The following is an 18822-nucleotide window of genomic DNA, read 5'->3' on the forward strand; positions in this document are numbered from 1 at the left end:
GCCCTTGGCAGGAGCCGCGCCCGCCGTGGCCATGGCGGCCTGGCCCGCCGTGCCCCTCCTCATCAACCTCGGCGGGTCGCTGCTGGGCTTCGCGGCCACGCTGACGCTGATCCCGGCCTTCAAGGACCACTTTCTGGCCGCGCGGCTCTTCGGCGAAGACCTCAACAAGGCCTCACGGCGGCCCGTGTGAGTAGCGCTGCCCCGCCGAACCGTGCGCCGCAGGGCCGGACCGGCCCCGGCACCGGCCCGGCCCCGGGACCGGCCGGGCTGACTCCCCGCCTTACCTTCCTTTCAGCCCCGAAGCACAGGGTGTGATCAGCGGGGCCGTGTTCCTGATCATCCTCTTCTGCTTCATCCCCGTGCCCTTCCTGAGGTGCTTCGTGGAGGAGCAGTGCGCGGCCTTCCCTCACGACGAGGTGAGGCTCGCCCGGCGCTGGGAGCGCGGCAGGCATGGGCCAGGAGCGGCCGCTGGTAACGGGGGTCCTGTTCTCTGTCCTGCAGTTCGTGGAGCTCATCGGTTCGCTCCTCGCCATCTGCTGCATGATTTTCCTGGGCTTTGCAGATGACGTCCTGAACCTGCGCTGGCGCCACAAGCTGCTCCTGCCTACCATGGCCTCCCTCCCGCTGCTCATGGTTTACTTCACCAACTTCGGGAACACGACCATTGTGGTGCCTAAGCCCTTCCGGGTGCTGCTGGGCATGCACTTGGACCTGGGTAAGTTACGAATCACCGCAAGCCATCAATCCAAGCGGCGAGCGATCGGTGCACAGGGTCGCCTGACGGCGCTCTGTGCTGCGGAGGGAACGCACGAAGGATTTGCTTAAGTAACCGGTGAGAGGGCGCAACTCCACCCACTAAATATTAGGCTGGAAAGAACATCCAGTAACCCAGCACGCCTTCAAGCGTGCATAGATAGGCACCGATCTTTTTTCCAGGATTCTGGCGATAGTTGAGCGCCAGGTGCACAGGGCACTCAGCTGCCGACACCAGAACGACCGAAGGACAGAAACAGAGCGCTATGGCCTGCCGCCGTGTCGCAACGGTTTGCCACAGTCGCTGTGTTGTGCGTACGCGCGACGGCTTATTCACAGGAGAGGGAGCGATTTATTAGTAAGCTACCGATATCAAAACTCACCGAGATCGCTAGGTAATGGATTGTTGTACAAAGCAGGAAGCGAGAGCTTCGGTGAATTGGGCCCGGGCCCGCTTCGCCTGTGAATACTAAAGCACTTGGCTCGCTCTGATCTGCAGGTATCCTCTACTACGTGTACATGGGCATGCTAGCAGTGTTCTGCACTAACGCCATCAACATTCTCGCTGGAATTAATGGAATTGAAGCAGGGCAGTCTCTGGTGATAGCTGCTTCCATTATCGTATTCAACATTGTAGAGTTAAATGGTAAGGAAGATAACGTATATGTTTGCGGGTGCAAAAATCAAAGGGAGATAGAATCCTAGATTTCAATATCTGTATTACTAAAAATCAGCCAGTCCTGTCTTATCACAAACGCATTTTTTCTTTTTTCTATAGGGGATTATCGAGATGATCACATCTTTTCTCTCTACTTCATGATTCCCTTTTTTTTTACCACGCTGGGGCTGTTTTACCACAACTGGTAAGAGGATGGACATTCAGAGTTTCTTCGGAAGCGTCCTTTCCCTTTACTTCCCCCCTTTTCAAACAAACAAAACCGCTTACTGACGTGCAGGTGGGACGCCAGAGCGTAGACGGGCTTCTTGTCGAAACCAAGAGCGCAAAGCGTCGACGCACTGGTAGCTTTTCTTTTTATTAGAAAAATTCCGGTCACGCCGGCTCACCAAAATGCACAGAATACGCTCCCTCGTGTCTCGCCAGCTGTTTTTTCATACCGTGTTCTCTGTAAGTTGCATTGTGGGTCCCAGTCCCGCAGTTCTTAGCATAAATACCTGCAATTGTTGTTTTTACTGTGTAGATCTGCTGCAGTTCCCTCTCGGCCCCTAACGTGCCACGTGGGAATACATTCAGTAGTTGTAAAGTCATTTTCACAGCAATGGAGATCATGACAGACCTTTGCTTTTCTGCCCTGTGGCTTGCAGGTACCCTTCTCGAGTGTTTGTCGGGGACACCTTCTGCTACTTTGCCGGCATGACCTTCGCCGTGGTGGGGATCTTGGGGCACTTCAGCAAAACAATGCTGCTTTTTTTCATCCCGCAAGTGCTCAACTTCCTCTACTCTTTGCCTCAACTCTTCCACGTCATTCCTTGTCCCCGTCACCGGCTGCCGAGGTAACGTACCCGAGTGACCTGTAATGGTACCGCAGATCGTGCCTTTTATCTCCAACACCGGTCGAGAAAGGTGGCAGTAGGTGCTCTTTTTAAAAGCCATCAAAGAAAGAAGTTTTATAGTTAAAAGTTAGCTGGCTCGCTCTGCCAGCTACAGAGTCATGCAGTAGAGGTTTCTCAAAGAAGTTAACTTTTCTGACCACCCCACACCCCCAGAAACAGAAGAGTGATTTTTAACAATGTTAGAATGTGATTATTCTCAGCTACAAGGCTGAGAGAAATTGATACAGGCCACTTCTAATGCTGTTGCAGTAGTATCTGCTAAGATTGCATAGTAGCAAGCATTCTGTGGCACTGTGCCATATCAGCAATTGTCTCTGCAGATGTTAGATTCTTCTATTTTATTTTTAAAGCTATACAGCTTTATGCGTATATTGGGGGTGCAGCGGGGAGGAATCTCCTCCTGACTCTGCCCGATCTGAGGGACTAGGTATCGGCAGCTGTGGTGAAGCGTATCGGATTATTCCTGCTTTTTCCACCACCGGATTTCTTTCTCGACTACTCAGCTAGGGATCTCAGTCTGCTTACGTAGGGATCTCTTTGTCTCCTTGCTGTATCTGGACTAAAATTTTAATGTTTCTTTTAGGCTCAATCCTAGTACAGGGAAGTTGGAGATGAGCTACTCCAAATTCAAAACTAAGAGCCTCTCTGCCCTGGGAATAAACATTCTGAAGGTAATGTCCGGAAAACATTCAAAATCCAGACACGTTCTGAGGCAGTGATAAAATGCGAGAGGAACAGGATGGGAGGGAATGCAGAACTTCTGGGTTCACTAGTTATTTCCTGGCTCAAATCCAGAAGAAAATATTCTGCTTAGAATAATATGAAAAGCGTTTTCATTTATGGTGATGCTTATCACCATCCCTCGCAGTCACTCGATTGCGTTAATAATCAATCTTTCAGAGTAGCCGCACGTAGCAGTGTCCCAGGACCATCGTAAGCCTGTCCTGTCTTTTTAGTAAGAGCACGCGCCAGACTTCAGGGATGGTACACAGCAAAAGGGATCTTGAGCAAAACCAGCCGGTGAGCACCAAACGTACCTGGTGAAATAGCGTGCAATATTTCTTTCCCCAGGCAGTCAAGATCTTGCACGTAGTAGATGTGAGGAGCGGAACGGATGAAGATGGCGAATACACCGAGTGCAATAATATGACACTGATTAACTTTGTTATAAAGCTGATTGGACCCACCCACGAGCGAAGTCTCACTCTCCTGTTGCTACTCATTCAGGTCAGACAAATGGTTCCTCCAGTAGAAACACGTACCCTGCAATAGAAACAGATCCAGGTCGGCCTCAAGAGTTTCAAGGGGAAAGGGGGAAGTAAAGTAGCATGCTTTTCACACGAGATGCAGTTGAGCTGCGGAACTTGAGGAGAATTGGAAGTTTACACAGCTCAAGGGGGAAACAGACTCCTCCCCCCTCCCCACCCCGCTCATTGAGAGCTAGTAAATACAAAGTCCCTAGGTTAGCTTGAGAAGATTCCCGAGGCACGAATCGTTGGATGCTAGAAAAACATTAGGAAAGCAGAGTGCCTTGTCACTCTGACCGGATACACCCTTTTTCCACGTTGCCGTTGTTCAGTCATACCAAATAACGCAGTCCCGGAGTTACCTCCGGCTGGTGGACTTGCGTAAGCGTGGCACGCAGCTCGGCGGCATCTGAAATCTGAGCGGGGTGTGGGAGCGTTTTGAGGCAGCTTGGAGCACAAGGTTGAGGTGCCTCACGGATACTGCCGCTACGCTGGAAAGCATAGCAAATCCATCTGGAAAGAACAAATCTGCCAGCCTGTAAACTATTTAAGACTATGATGTTTCCGTTGTCTGTCTGATTTCTACCTAGGTCCTGGGCAGCACGATTGCATTTTCAGTCCGGTACCAACTAGTGCGCTTGTTTTACGATGTCTGACTGGGCTGTTGGGAGCAGGGGAAAGAGTTGTACCTGCCAGTCAGTTTTCGCTAATTGCTGACGAAATGATTCAACTGATCTTACTCCGGCCCTCCAAGAACCTCAGGACACCTGTCAAAATGCAAGCAACTACACTGCGTGGGCCAGTCTTGAACCGTCATCGTCTTTTTTTGTGCATAGGAGGCTTTTGTCCGATTCTGCTGACAGAAAAGATTCAGTGCTACTTGGACATCGTTGTTCCTGGGAGTACATGACCCAAAAGACCTCACAGCACTTAGGGAAAGCGGGAAAGATTAAATCTCTATACATCTAACAAGCATGTTACCGTCTCCCGAGAGAGAAAACGGGAACTTCAGTTTCTGTGAGACTCTCTACAGCAGAACAAGTAAACCAGAATCCTCTCCTGGCTTCTCCAATGCTGTCTTTGGTCCACGGACATAGAGTGACATGTTATAAATCATACCCAAAACTCAGAGCACTCTGAGAATAAAATAACTCGTGGTACCCTTTCCCCTTCAGTGCTTTGCCTCGGGAACATTGACACGCAGCGAAACTAGGTTACACGATACATCTCTGTGCCTTTCTGCCCTGCTAGGGGGCTGATCGTTTCTGCAGTAGACTCCCTCCTCTTTCACAGCTACCGGGAATGTTCCCATGGAAGGGCTTTTATTTGTGAACACCTCTGTCATCCGCCTTCCTGCCTTCCTTTGTGGAACAGGACACGTCTGGAACAGGCTAGCAGAGTAAGGATCGCTGTGTCCTTGCGTAACAGAGGACATCAGTAAAAACCGTAGATTAACATGGAGCTAAGACCCTGCAGGCTGCAATTATCTTTTCCTCAAATACAAATCATTGTTTATGTAGCGGTATCTGGCACCGTAGTTCACCGCAGAATTCCTGCCTCCCTGACAGAAAAACACATAACAGCCTCGGAGTACCAGGTTAAAGAGTCTGCGCGAGATTAACGGGAGCGAAAAGCAAAATGATGCAACAGCAAAGACAGGGACGCTGAGATGGGTGACAGTAAAAGTTGCCGAGTCCGGTGCCATAATAGATGCAAGGCTGCTGCACCTCCACGCACCCAAGTCCAGCCAGTAGCGAGGCTGAGAATGTATTCCCGGTAGGCAAAAATGCACATGTCCAGCGATACCGATCAACACAGAAAACACACAGCACTCAAACGTGAACGGTACGAGCGGCCGAATCCTCTTCCTCCTCTCCAGCCGATCAGTTTGGAAGTCTGCTAGTAGAGCATATTCGTATAAACATATACGTGTATACACGCACACAAACATGAATCCCTTCGGTAGCTGGCCTTAAACACTCAGTCTGTCCAGTAACTAGCCGCTAGATTTCCTGGCACGGGGGCATATGAACACCTGAGGTCCACGGTACTACTCTACTTGCTCTTACTTAAATCTTCTTACCTAGAGAGAGGGAGAGAGAGAAATTAATCTCTCTGCTAGCTGATCCAGACGTACGGCCTCCCAGTAGCCATCTCTCAGGCAGCCACCCCATTTTGTCCGGTAAGCTGGCTTAGACCTACCTCCGCCCGCAATCTCTCCCCTGTCTGGTCCCAGATACCTGGCTCCAAAGCCCATTAACCTGCTCGCTCACTAGTGTGGCTCGTTCGCTAGTGATCACACACGCTGGCGTTCCACCCTAGCCCCGGCCCCCCTCTGCGCATGCTCCGGTCTTCCCATTTGCTGGTACCACATACACATGCTGGCCCCTTTGACCTGCGGCCCGACGCCAGTTACTGGCGCTTAGGCCTCCAGGCTTACATGTGCACGCAGGGCAGACAATCCCCTCACCCTGGAAAAAAAAAACTAGAAAGGGAGTTTAGCGAGGCAGGACAGACTGCAGAGATAAAGGCTACCAATCAGCAACACGTTCGCACACGACCGCCTTCTTCACCCTGCTTCTCCTTCCACGTTCCCATCTTTTTTCCTCCCAGCCCGCTTTGACTCCTTCCCCACCTTTGGCGCTTCCCTTGAACAACCCATAATACACCGCACGCGTTCCCACAATCCCCTAAAAAGGCTCTCACAGGAGGTTTTGCGCATCCCCGAATCCTCTTCCCCCGTATGCCACCGTAAGCCCAACACCCCTACGGGCGGGGATCCCCCTCAGTCTGCAGGCGTCCCGGGAGCCCCCCAGACTCACTCTGGAGGGGAGCCAGGCCAAGACCCGGGCCCGGGCGCCGACCCGACTCCTCAAAAAAAGCTCTGGCAGCAGCCCAGCCGGGGCGGCATCACGCTGGTGCGGTCACCGGAGCGCCCCATCTATCGTCACCCCTCCGCCTCTTCGGGTTACCGTGACCAGCCCTGACGTAACCTCGGAGGTGACGCAGCCACAGCTCCTTACGCAGAACCGATCCTCGAAGCGTGACCGCCTCCCGTCCGGAGTTCCAGCGCTCGTGCAGGAGGCGCTTCGGCTGCTCGCGGGTGGACGGGAAGGACGAGGGGCTCCCTGCGAGACAGCCAGCTCGTCCCGAGCGCAGGCAACACAGGCCCGCCGCGGCGGCCTGCCCGGCCCCTCCGCCGCCAGCGGACCGGCCGCAGCCCCCCGACGAGCAGGCAGGCAGGCAGGCAGGCAGGCCGGCCCGCCGCCGCGGGGGCCGGCGGAGGCGGTCCGAGCGGCGGCGCCGCGCCCCCTCGCGCACACACACCCCCCCTCCCCGCCCGGCCCCGCCCCGGCGGCGGCGGCGGCGGCGCGCACCAACTGCCTCAGCACGGTATGAATTTGGCGCCTTACCTTCTTATTGGCCGGTCTCCGCCGCCAATAGACTCGGGGCAAGCGCCGCCGTGGCGCACAGGCGACCAGTCAGCAAAAAGCTTCTTCCGGCGGACGCGCCAATAGGGAGGCGCGGTGGGGCTGCCCAATGAGCTGAGCCCTACTTTGCGGGAGGTCATAAAAAGGCTGGGTGCGGGGCCTCCCGCCTCACTTCGCCGCAGAGCGCCGGAGGAGAGGCGGTAGCGCCCACAGCGTAGCGAGGCGCCATGTCTGGCCGTGGCAAGAGCGGCGGTAAGGCCCGAGCTAAGGCCAAGTCTCGCTCGTCCCGGGCTGGGCTGCAGTTTCCGGTCGGGCGCGTTCACCGGCTGCTGCGGCGCGGGCACTACGCGGAGCGGGTGGGGGCCGGTGCGCCCGTGTACCTGGCCGCCGTGCTGGAGTACCTGACGGCCGAGATCCTGGAGCTGGCGGGCAACGCGGCGCGCGACAACAAGAAGACGCGCATCATCCCCCGCCACCTGCAGCTGGCGGTGCGCAACGACGAGGAGCTCAACAAGCTGCTGGGCGGCGTCACCATCGCGCAGGGCGGCGTCCTGCCCAACATCCAGGCCGTGCTGCTGCCCAAGAAGACAGGCGGCGGCGGCGGCGCGGGCCCCACCAAGGCCGGCAAGAAGGGCAGCGGGCAGCAGTCGCAGGAGTACTAAGGCGGCCGGCCGGCCGACGACACCCCCACCCCCCCCACCCCCGGCGCCACACAAAGGCCCTTTTCAGGGCCACCCCCATTGCTCACCGGGAGAGCTGCGATCCGCGGGGGTCGGGAGGGAGGGGGCGCGTCTCCGCCCCGCCTGCCAGCGCTAGCGGCGGGCTGGCTGCCCGCCCGGCCGCTAGGCGGCGCTGCGGCGCCCGGGCACCCGCAGCGGGCTGGCGGCCAACGGAAGGGGCGGCGAGGAGGCGGCCCGCTGGCGCCCAGTCAGAGGAACTGCGAACCGGAGAGCTGCTCCGGAAAGACGGACACTTCCACCGGGGTGCTTATAATTCAGCTGTATTTATCGCCTGTTACATTTAGTGGACGTTGCATAGAGAATAAAACAATGCTTCCTTTCCAAAACGGGACCCCGGTAAGGTGCCGTTTCAGTGTTTCTACAAGGCACTGTAAGGCGTGAGGCCCGCTGAGAGGATGGCGACCTGGTAGCGAGGGCAAGGAGCCACAGTAAAAGAAGGGGCTAGCAGCTGCAGAGAAAGGCACGACAGCCCAAGTTTGGGCTTCCTCTTCAGCTCCCTGTTGACTGGTTAGTGTAGATGAACGACTGCCTCACATTACCCTTGTAGACAAGCATACGAGGGAAACGAGACTGGCTGTCCATTTCCTAATTTATTACTGTTGGCCAACTGACAAATTTGCATCTGGTAACTGCAAACTTAATTCCTTACCTTAACTGAGACCTATGATGAACAGGGCATCTCTGCTACTTTACTATTAGGAACTTAATAGCAGTCTTCCTCTTCAGCGTTCTGATGAGTGAACAGGCCCAAATAGTATCAATGACTACTGAAAGTACTTTAGTACTGTCAGCCCAGTACAGCGCTTTAGTACCGTCACAGTTGAGTCTCTGATTATAATCTGTAATGAGTCCCTTGTTCCTAAGCAAAACAGGAGGACGCTTACAGATTTTTTTTTTTTTAACTTCCTAGCTACAAAAATTGTTAAACTTTCACAGAGACACTTTGCAATTTAGAGAAATGCAGAGAGGGATGAAAACCCTGAAGAGCGTAAACTACTCAAGTTAGTTAGTTAACTTATTACTTCAAGTTTTTGCGCCCAAACATCAGATAAGACCAGTGCGAATGTTTAAATAAATCCCTTCCTCCAAAGAAGGATGATAGTGTAACTGCAAAGACTTGCTAGAGTTCTAGCAATCGTGCCGACCGCACCACAGGTTTAGCGGGCATCGTTGAGCTGCCTTGCCACGCTAAGGATATGCTTAGCTCCCTTGCTCAGAAGTAAACTAGCTAGTTCAACACCAAGGCTCTCTGCAGCTTCCTGGGCCTGACCAGGGACATTCTTGGCTGTGATGCCAACGTGCTGCACATCATCGTTTGGTCCGTCTTCATTCTGCAAATATAAACACCTCAGCGTAAGGCAGCGGGAAGGAGCGGGCAATGAATAGTTTAAGCCACACGTGAAACAGGGTAAAATCTGTGGTCTGAGGAGCCTCAAGAACAGCGCGCTGTTACGGTTTCCAAGGAACCAGACCAAAAGTAACAGATTTCAAAAGGTCTGGGTTTGTCATTCAGCTTCAGGTTTGGATTTTGAAGCCACCGTGGTTCACATACCTGTTGGGGATAATTAACACTGGTCTGCATAGTCTCTTTCAGGCTATCGGATCCATCCAAACTGTAGACTGCTCCTGTCAAATACAACTTGGAAAGACACGCAGAAGGGATTAATACCGCATTAACAAACAGACAGAAAGCCAACTACCCCCCTTTTTAAAAAAAAAAAAAACAAAAAACATGCAACCTACGAAGCTAAGTCTGGAGGGGAAGGCTTTTGTAGTGCAGTGGGATCGGCAAGAATAGCGGTACAATACAACGATAAGAAAAGTAATCCCTGTTAGGGAAGATGCGACTTCCCAAGGAAAAAGCTGATCTTTTTTCTAGCTTCCCACCTCCTTCATCACGCTCCGTTGTGTAAAAACACTGATTTTCTGAGGTCAAAAGCAAGAGTTTCAGATCTCAGGGCAACACTACCTTTAAAGAAGGGGCGAGGTTGGGGGGAGGGAACCTGCTACTTACTATAAGGGCATTTTCTAGAAGACTGAGCTTCAGCAGCCAGACCCATTCTCGTACTCCCGCTTTGGACACAAACCCAGAAGGCTCGAGTCAGGAGCCTATCTGTCCTAATTGGCTATAAAGATACCTGCTGGAGTTACCTTCAGGGAAGGATCAGGGAAAACGCATGCGCTGGAACAGGTTTTCAGAAATAATCCCAGATAAATACAAAGCACTCCTCACCTGGCCATCTTTCAGCGTGGCGTTGACAGCGACAGGGACGCTACATCCACCCTCCTAAAACAGAAAGCAGCTGACGCCGAGGCTCCGACCCGACACATTCAAAGTGGAGGCCTCTGAAAAGTTTAGGCTGCACACAACCCCGCCTATCGCTCTTCAGGCCCCTCTCGATTCAGAAGTAATCTCTATTTCGCAGTTTTAGGAAAGCGTAACAGATTTCCTATACTGTGGCGTCAGGTCAACTAGCAGAGCAGTATTTATTGCTGCAGGCAGAAGAGCAAGGATGCCATACCTACCAAACGTTTCATAAAGGCTCTCTCGGCAATGCAGCATAACACGGTGTCTGCATCATGCAGGGCAGATACCATATTCAGTATCTCTTGGTCTTTGGCACGAACTTCTACTGCTAAGGCACCCTGTAAGAAGAAGAAGAAACACACGACATAGTAAGCGTCATAATGCCTCAACTTCCGCATCTCTGCGTGCACTCAGCATTGGTCATGAACCAGAACTCAGAGGCTTGGATGCGTTTCACTAAGGGAGCGATGTTTAGACGTTTACAGAAATGAAGTACAAAACAATCCACTGGTTGCAGAGACATCCTATAGCAGCTGCTGTAAAGGGACGATCAGAACTTACTTCAGCCAAGTGTTCAAGATCACGCTGTCACCTCAAACCATTCTAGAACCTATCTCGGTTATGACTGCGTATATAGAAACACCCACCCTGATGTCCCTGCGTGACAAGAAGGCTGGATAAATGCAAGCTTCCCCACCTTTTCTCGAGATAAAGATCAAATGCTGAATGAGTAACAGTAACAAAACAATTATCCTAAACTGGAAACGAGATGGGGGGAAGGAACTAACTGCACAGTACCTGACAAACACATGATCGAAATCACTATTTCGGGCTGAATTTGCAGATTGGTCACTTGCAATCACTAACGCATAGCCAGTTTGGGTTTAGCAACTTTGATACCCACTGTGCGACACTGTGTAAACTCAGCCACACGGCCAGCATGGGCTGGAGTGGTTTGCCTGCCTGGAAACAAGAGCACTAAGAACGTGCTCCAAGGCAGGTGTTTCAGCTCCACCCTACGGAATTTAGGACACCGTCCACAAGGGAGAAGGAGGGAGCGTCGCAGGGCAAAGATACTGCGGTGGCTCTGCACAATTATCCCGGTACAGCGCAACGCTGATCCTGCCGGAGCCCGCCCCGTATCTGCCGTGTCACCCCAGCGTAGTTGTGCCACACGCTACCTTTACCATTTACTGTTTTTCCATTACTGATGGAAGTCAGCCCCCACCACACCAGCTAACAGAGCTGACTACCATTCTCCCCAGAAGCTGTGCCCAAAACAGCGTAACGGCCAACAAAAAGAGGTGGATGTAGTAGTTCTTTGGCAACCAACGCACGAGAGGTATTTGGCACAATTAACTACTCTGACACACTGTACTGCTGCCGGCTTTCAATACGCAGTACAGCTTAAGATACAAAAGGTGTAACGTACCTGTCCAACAGCATACAGACAATCTTCAGGGCTTAGGAGCTGGAAGAAAGTAAAATCAGAGTTAACTCAAGTTGCACTGTTCAGAATACAGGAAGCGAGGGCCAAATCCTATGCTCACCTCTAACATCAACTGATTTTGTGCCCGACCAAAGAAATATCACCCCCCCCTTCCCAGGCCTCAGTGTTTCCACCCCTAAAGCGAGATAATGCACTTTCCTTCACCTGGACTGTAATACTTTGTGAATTAGCTGATCAGAAAAATCTTAGTCGTGCACGCTGCTGCGTTGCTAGACGCAAGTATTGTGAAATGCTGGGAGACAACCAAATTACAAACTGTTACTGCACTGTGGAAAACTGAACAGTATAAAGTCCTGTATGAAGAAAACAAAACCAACCAACCACCCAACCAAAAAAAAAAAAAAAATCCTCCCTGAAGCGCATCAGATCACGAGCTAACGTGGCAACGGATTCAGCAGACTGCATGCTCGTCTTCGACAGGACAACCGCAAGCTCTGAAAGGCAAGCAGTTGATGGTTCGGCAGAGAATGGGATTTTCTGCTTTGCTGCTCCTCACCTGGCCGATGCGGTTCTCCCAGCCCATTCTCTTCAGCCCAGCAGCAGCCAGGATGATGGCACTGAAGTCTTCCTTCTCATCTAGCTTCTTTAAGCGGGTATTTAAATTCCCTCTCTGCAGCAGTGATTAAGCAAGCATAGAAACAGCAGGCAAACAGTCCTATAACCACTTCACATTCGCTTGAGTCCCTTTACAGAACCTACAGAATCCAACAGCCTCCAAATGAGAATCAGTCAGAGTACCATCCTGAAAGAAGCGTTAAATACGGACAATTGTTTCTTTAAACAGAATTTTGCCGAGCATTACGGAATATTAATTCAAGCACTGGCTCTCAAAAGAGATGCACGTCATTTAAGTACATTATTAACACCCGACACCAACTCCTTTTGCATAGCAAAGAACTAGGTTACTAGGACTGAAGTAACAATGCCTTTTACCACTAGTTCAGCGGCCCATGTCAGAACTAGAGGCCCAAATCGTATCCCGAGTATTGGGAACCAATCGGCACTTGGCCACACCACTGCGACAAACACACGGTAGGCACCCGCCAAGCAGTTTTTTGAACATTCCTTAACGTAAAATTCATCTGCAACCTGAATCTCAGCTAGATGAAGGCCGGCCCCTTCTTTACAGCCTCGTGAGAAAGCAGAGGACAGAACGGGCTATGGTACGCTATACACCCCTCTCACATTAGGTTAGCGGAGGGCAGCCTTTGAGGAAGCCGTTTGTTATACTGCCTGACCTACAAGAAATCAGCCTTGAATCTAGATTTCGCATTAAGTTATACTTTCCTGTTTGCAGCTTTACCCAGCTCCCATGTTTTGCCAGGAAAGGATACAATATCCCTGAATTCTAACTGAGGGAACTTCTTTTTGAGCTGAGCTGCTCTCCGAAGTGAACTGGTTCCAATCACACTGTGGGGAAAATAAAATCAATGAAATCCAGAATACTCCTACGCTTAACCTCCAGCTAGAGATGTGTCAGAACTTTCAAGGAAACAAACGACGACTTTTTTTTTTTTTTTTTTTAATTGAAATGAAGATCCAAGAACCTGCCAATGATTTATATCTCCTTAGAAGAAAGAAAACCACTCTGTGAGGTTTAGCATAAAGCCTGGCTGAAGCTAGGCAAGGCAAGCCACTCCCAAGGAACCAATTTATAGGAGATGCTGCTGGAGGGCAGCCCCTAGCCACCGTCAAGGACCGATGAAACCTCATTTAAAGACCGCAACGCTTGTCACAGAAAAAAAGACTTGGCTGCCCCAAACTGAGCCAGACGTAGCCAGACAACTGAAGTGACTAAAATGGGGGGACTCCACAACGATAGAAAGGCAGTGGGAGGAGAACCTTTGGGAACAGTAGGGTGTGTAACTGGAATCCACAGAAAACTGCCAGTCTGGGCAGTAAGCATTTCCTTTCTAGAGATGTACGCTATTCGCTTTTCTTGGTACCCTGGAACCTAAACCAGACATGATTTTCCTGCTATCCAGACATGCAGAAGCGCGAGTCTACGTTTGTGTCATAACTAGTTTGTTTCTTTTACTTTAACATGGGGGGGGGGGAATCTTTCTAATAGTTACCTTAATCTGAGTAATTTCACTCAGCTGTCTCAGACAAAAGACTCCAATAACCTCTACGAGAAGGCAGGTAATTCAAAATGGAGAAACTGCTCACGCTCCCAGCAGAACCGTAAGAAAGCGATGCCAAAAAAACAATGAAGAAATTGCAACTGGCTGGGTGAGAACAGGAGCATAGTTCAGGCCCGTGCAAACTAAAATACTGCACCGGACACCCTGTCTGCATTGCATGCATTCCCCTGCAGTAAGCACAATACAAAGGAGCAGGAATTCACTCTGGAGACCGCGATAAGAAAGGGTCCGACTTGAGAAAACATTGCAACTCAAGGGTGGCTCAAGAGATCCAGCCTCACTCGGCATGCAGCGCTCCCACAAGACAGCGTGGCTCTTTTCAGCAAGTGGGTTCAGCGTAATGTCTATGGAAAGCTAACGGAAGGCAGTGTAACACCACTACAGGATAAAGCAAGGAGCTCACTGACTTGCCGCTGGGAAGTATCAACCAACTCCTCCCTTCCATTTTTACACCCGACTGTCTTCCCCTTCCTCTCCCCACTCACCTCTTTTCAGGAAGGAGGCTCAGTGTTTTCCCACGGTTTTTGGGATGAAAGACAACAGCATCAAGTGGGTTTTCCCTTCTGCAAAATAATGCACAAGCGCAGAATGGCCGACACTTCATTTAACGGAAGGCTGTTAAGCTTTACAGTTCTGCTATCGGTCCCCAGAGGAACTGCCTCTGGCTCCAGAATACCCCACCATCATCGTAAAAGCAAGATTTTCCAGCAAACCCGCTGGCTACAGACCACAAGGACAGCTCTAGTGTTTCCACCGTTACAGAGATTAATCAGAGGGTCATCAAACTTTGAACACCTAAAAGGATCTAAGCTGCCTTTGCTCTCCTACCGCTACCGACACTGTAAAATGCAAGTCCCCCGGAGAATCGAGCCTCGTGCCCACACTTACTTGCAGACAGCGCCGATGGTAAAGCCAGGAGGAAGAGAAGTTGGCAGGTCCTTCAAGGAGTGAACCACGAGGTCAACTCTAAAAATTAAGAGGACAGTAATCACTGAACAGACGGCTGAGCTCACGCGGTACCTACCAGAGGCCTGCAGGTCATCTACAGAAAAGTGTGAATCCACCCCGGGAATTAATTTGGAGAAGAGGGAGGAATTTCAGGATTCTATAGCCAGAATTACTACAGAATTCTAGCATTGCACCAGAAAAGCCACTTCACCTTTCCCTGTCTCTCTTTTCCCACCTGTAAAATTAAGACAATGCCTTCCTCCCAGCAGCGATGCAAGACACATTACAACAATCAGGCTGAATGAGGGGAACACGCCGGAGACGTTCACACGGAGAGACTCATCGTACCAATGTGCAACCGGTACATTGTCTGGTATTACGTGTCAAACTGAAAACAACAGCTAGCCAAAGTAAAAGCTATCTGCTTCGTCACAAGGCAAACGAACATCATTGTAAATGCCTGAGTCTCTGGTATTTTTTCACCGACTTTACTCGAAAATGCAGTATCACGTGCCTACGTGTCAGAGATGCAGAAGAATATCTTTGGTTTTAACCTACTTTAACTAAGGCATAAGTACCACTGAAACCCTCCTCAGGATATCGAAAAAGAAAAAAGAGACAAAAAAACCCCAACGCTAATCTCCCTCTGCTCCAGCAGGAGCCTGAACCAAGCTTTTCTGTAGAAAGAAGTTACCCAGAAAGCAGCACAACTTGCCCGTGCCCAATTCTCCTGCATAATTAGCATGCAAATATATTAAGACATGTTAACCTGATAACACTAAATATGTTACGCAATACGTTAAGACCACCAAGCAAACTATTTTAAAAGAACGTACTTGTAAGCAGGAATTAGATTAGATTACATCCTCTCTGATGCGCACGTAACACACAAATCACAGGAGGAAAAAAACCTAACTGGGGCAGACCAAGTGACACAATAATTCCACTTCAAAATACGTGGCCTAAGCCCAGGGTAGAGAGGGGACAGAAAAAAGAAAAAGACAATGGCTTATCAAAGGATTTCTTTCCTAGCCAGAGAGGTACCAGAACAGAAGCAAACTAGATCACGTATGCAGCAAGCTGAAGACGTCCGAAGAGCACCACAAATGCTGGAGGAGGAAGAGAGAAAACAATGAGCTCTTACTCGTTTCTTTCAAGTGCATTTTCCAGCTCTTTGGTGAAGAGGCTTTTCTCCCCAATCTACACATAAATGGAGGAACATGAATCACAAAAGAAACACCTGCAAATATATCATCAAATACAATTACTTCTTGCGTAGAGGAAGAAGAGATTCTTTACCTTGGAAAGAGCTGTATCCAAGATCTTGTCTCCGGTCGTTGACATGGCAACTGCTCAGAGAGAGAGAGCGCAGGTAAAACGTGAGGCTCGGTCAGAGCACCTAGGCCTAGACTGGACATATCTACGTAACACATAACGAGCAGTACAGCGCCACATGCTACTGCCTGAACACACACTCAAGATAAATATAAGAGCAGCTCACTTCTAGAAATACACTGCGCTCAAGACAAGTGAAATTGAGATTTCCTTCGCTGTCCTCAAAAACAGAGCAAGGGGAAAGAGGGCAAGTTTTGGGAAGAGCTGACCCAACAGAAACTGCCACGGTCTTGCTCTGGAGTGCCAGTAAACAGGTACTCAGCAGTTCTCTTCAGTGCCAGGCTGGGCTCCCATTATTCCTGTTGAACGCCTCAAGCCCCAGACAGGGAAACGTCCCTAATGCAGACTGGGATGCGGCCAGAACAATACCAGGTTCTCAAATGGAGCAACGTAACACCATCTGCATGATATACTCAGAGCTTCAATCATCAGGAGCTTATGAAATCCGTCTTTCTCCCCTAGAAGAAACCAGCAGCAGTTGCTGAGCCACACAACCTAACTGAATTCAGACGGCACTCTTAGATAAGCGGGGTCGAATCCTCCTCCTCGTGACAGCACTCTACACACACCTCTTGCGCACAAAGATAAGCGGCTGGCTCCTGCTGCCATCCACCCCAGGGTGGCATCCAAAAAAACTTACCAATCTCAAAGCGGAGGTCAGGGTATAGCTCACGGAGCATCTCGACTACGCTGTCGGTCTGAATTCGGGCCAGCTGCAACGAAGCAGAAAGCAAAGCCCTAAACAAAGAACGCATCGCCCATACAGTAGCTAGAGAGGACTTTGCCATTCTTTGACAGTCAGGCATGCGTGACCGCTACATTCTCTAAATCGAAAGCATTAGAAATAAGTAGCCCCGAGAAAAATCGCTCGTATGTACAAACTCCGTGAACCATATGAACTCATATTGTGACCAGAGCATTTCACTGAAGAACTTATTTTATCGACTAAGTGGCAGGATAACATCTCCCCATGTCCAGCGCCGTCGTGATCCACGCACTGACAAGGCAAAGCAAAGAATTTATCGAGTTAGGAAGAGCGACTACAGCAGAAGCCTACATGTCGGGATTTGCACGCTCTACTTCCAGCTGTGTTATTAAGGTCATTAGCTGTCCCCCAGTCAGAAATTCCATTTCTCTATACCACCTCGGCGCCCTTATTCATAGACAGCATTTACCTACCTAACTTTGAGCCGCTTGGTTTCACCTCTGCGGAATGCGACCGCTCAAAGATGCCCGCTCATCGGCAAGCGGGCAGAAAGGTAAGCAAAACCATCCTCCTGTTGCTCAGTCACACAAGAACAAGTCATATCGCACGCTGGATACCCTCTGCTTTTTCTAAGAGTATGGATTTTACCAATACTGCAAGTTTTGGGAGAAGCTAGTAGGATTTCACTATGCCACTGGAAAAATCTATATTTACTGGCAAATATGAGTGAGTTATCCTCTGCAAGATCAGAGCTCTCTTCAGAGGTTCTACAGAGTAAAAAAAAAAAAAAAAAAGAAAAAGGTAACAGCTTAGGTCTGCATGCACAGCAACAGATCTTAAAGCAGTAAAATGCAGGAAGAACATTCCCTCGCATAAGAGCGGCAGAAGCAAGTAAAATAAAAACAGAATTACGCTAGCAGAGGATCATTCCACACATGCAAGCAGCAACAGACTCAAGCAACCGCAGGTGAGTTTCAGCTTCTCTCCTGCTGATGAGCTGTGTAGCCTGGGGCAATTAACTTCGTTCTCGGGACTGTAGTTTCTCTACATGTAAAATGAGTATAAGCAGCTGCTTCCCTTTGTAAAGGACCACAAGAGCCTCAGGTTAGAAAAAGAGGTAGTACCGATGCAGGGCTATGTCCCTTGCCCCGATGTCTACGCGAAGCACCTTCTCGAAAGTACAGAATTCTTCCTAGAACGTGCTACCAGAACGAACGAGATTATCTCAGAACAAAGCCCTGAAGGACATTTATCTCCCTTTGCGAGTCCGCTCCTCCCTGCTGCAACCAGCTGGCAAGAGATACCCACTGTATCTCTAGACGTGTCCCTTCCCTGTCTTCTGTGTGGGCTGAAGCCATTAGTCGTTGGGGGCTTTTTTTTCCCGCCTCCCTGGAAGGGCTGCACAAGCCTTGCAAGTTAAAAAGTCCACAGCAAGATCCCTGTTACCCCGGAGGGGCACTCGCACCCACCGGGGCTCCCAAGGAAGCGTTTTCGAAACTTATTCCCGGCGTCCCAAGAAGGGAACCAGAACGCGCTCCCTCCATCCCGCACGGCTCCCCCGCGAGGGAGCTCAGCCTTTCTCCGCCGCCGGCAAGCAGCAGAGCCGGCAGCAGCTGCGGTGCCAGACTACGTCCCCGCCGGTTCAGCCCTCGCCGAGTCGTTACTCCAACTTGCTTCCCGGGCGGCGGGACCCGCCGGGACGAACGCCTTCGCTCCCACGCAGCGCCGCGCGGCCTCCCCTCCGCCTTCCCGCGCCTCCCTCCGCGGCCGCCGAGGACGGGAGCCCTCCCCGCGCCCCGGCCCCGCCGCTGCCTACCTGGCTCCGGCGGGTGCCCACGCGGACCGCTCTGCCGCCCACGCCGTTCTCGCCCTGCGGCGACAACCGGGTCAGCGGCCGCCCCCTGCCCCGCCGGTCCCCGCTGCTGCCGGCGGGCCTTTCCCCCCCCCACCCCACCCCCGCGGCCCGCCATGCCCGCACCCCCAGTCCCCCCGAGACCCCGACTCACGGCAGCCGTGCCCGGCTCGGCCATGACACCGCCTTGCCCTCAGCTCTCCCCGCACTGCTCCA

General features: G+C 51.2%; 3 protein-coding genes across 3 annotated transcripts; 2 read left to right on the forward strand and 1 right to left on the reverse strand.

Annotated features, from left to right (window-relative positions):
- Nucleotides 1-29: 29 nt before the first annotated feature.
- DPAGT1 (dolichyl-phosphate N-acetylglucosaminephosphotransferase 1) lies at nt 30-4750 on the forward strand. Its single transcript, XM_050911037.1, has 9 exons — nt 30-186; nt 296-416; nt 502-715; nt 1253-1399; nt 1532-1616; nt 2077-2265; nt 2909-2996; nt 3397-3552; nt 4163-4750. The coding sequence occupies exons 1-9, from the start codon at nt 32-34 to the stop codon at nt 4226-4228; spliced, it is 1221 nt and encodes a 406-aa protein (XP_050766994.1). The 5' UTR covers nt 30-31; the 3' UTR covers nt 4229-4750.
- Nucleotides 4751-7230: 2480 nt separating this feature from the next.
- Nucleotides 7231-7675, forward strand: LOC127025801 (histone H2A). Its single transcript, XM_050910915.1, has one exon. The coding sequence runs from the start codon at nt 7231-7233 to the stop codon at nt 7663-7665; it is 435 nt and encodes a 144-aa protein (XP_050766872.1). The 3' UTR covers nt 7666-7675.
- A 312-nt stretch (nt 7676-7987) lies between these two features.
- HMBS (hydroxymethylbilane synthase) lies at nt 7988-18784 on the reverse strand. Its single transcript, XM_050910827.1, has 14 exons — nt 18761-18784; nt 18571-18624; nt 16689-16761; nt 15953-16002; nt 15798-15853; nt 14594-14671; nt 14191-14268; nt 12896-12971; nt 12058-12171; nt 11484-11522; nt 10270-10389; nt 9977-10030; nt 9296-9382; nt 7988-9074 (listed from the first exon to the last, which is right to left on the reverse strand). Exons 1-14 carry the CDS (start codon nt 18782-18784, stop codon nt 8901-8903), a joined length of 1077 nt encoding a protein of 358 aa, XP_050766784.1. The 3' UTR covers nt 7988-8900.
- Nucleotides 18785-18822: the final 38 nt, after the last annotated feature.

This window comes from Gymnogyps californianus, chromosome 25 (genome assembly GCF_018139145.2).
Source record: "Gymnogyps californianus isolate 813 chromosome 25, ASM1813914v2, whole genome shotgun sequence".
NCBI classification, from domain to species: Eukaryota; Metazoa; Chordata; class Aves; order Accipitriformes; family Cathartidae; genus Gymnogyps; species Gymnogyps californianus.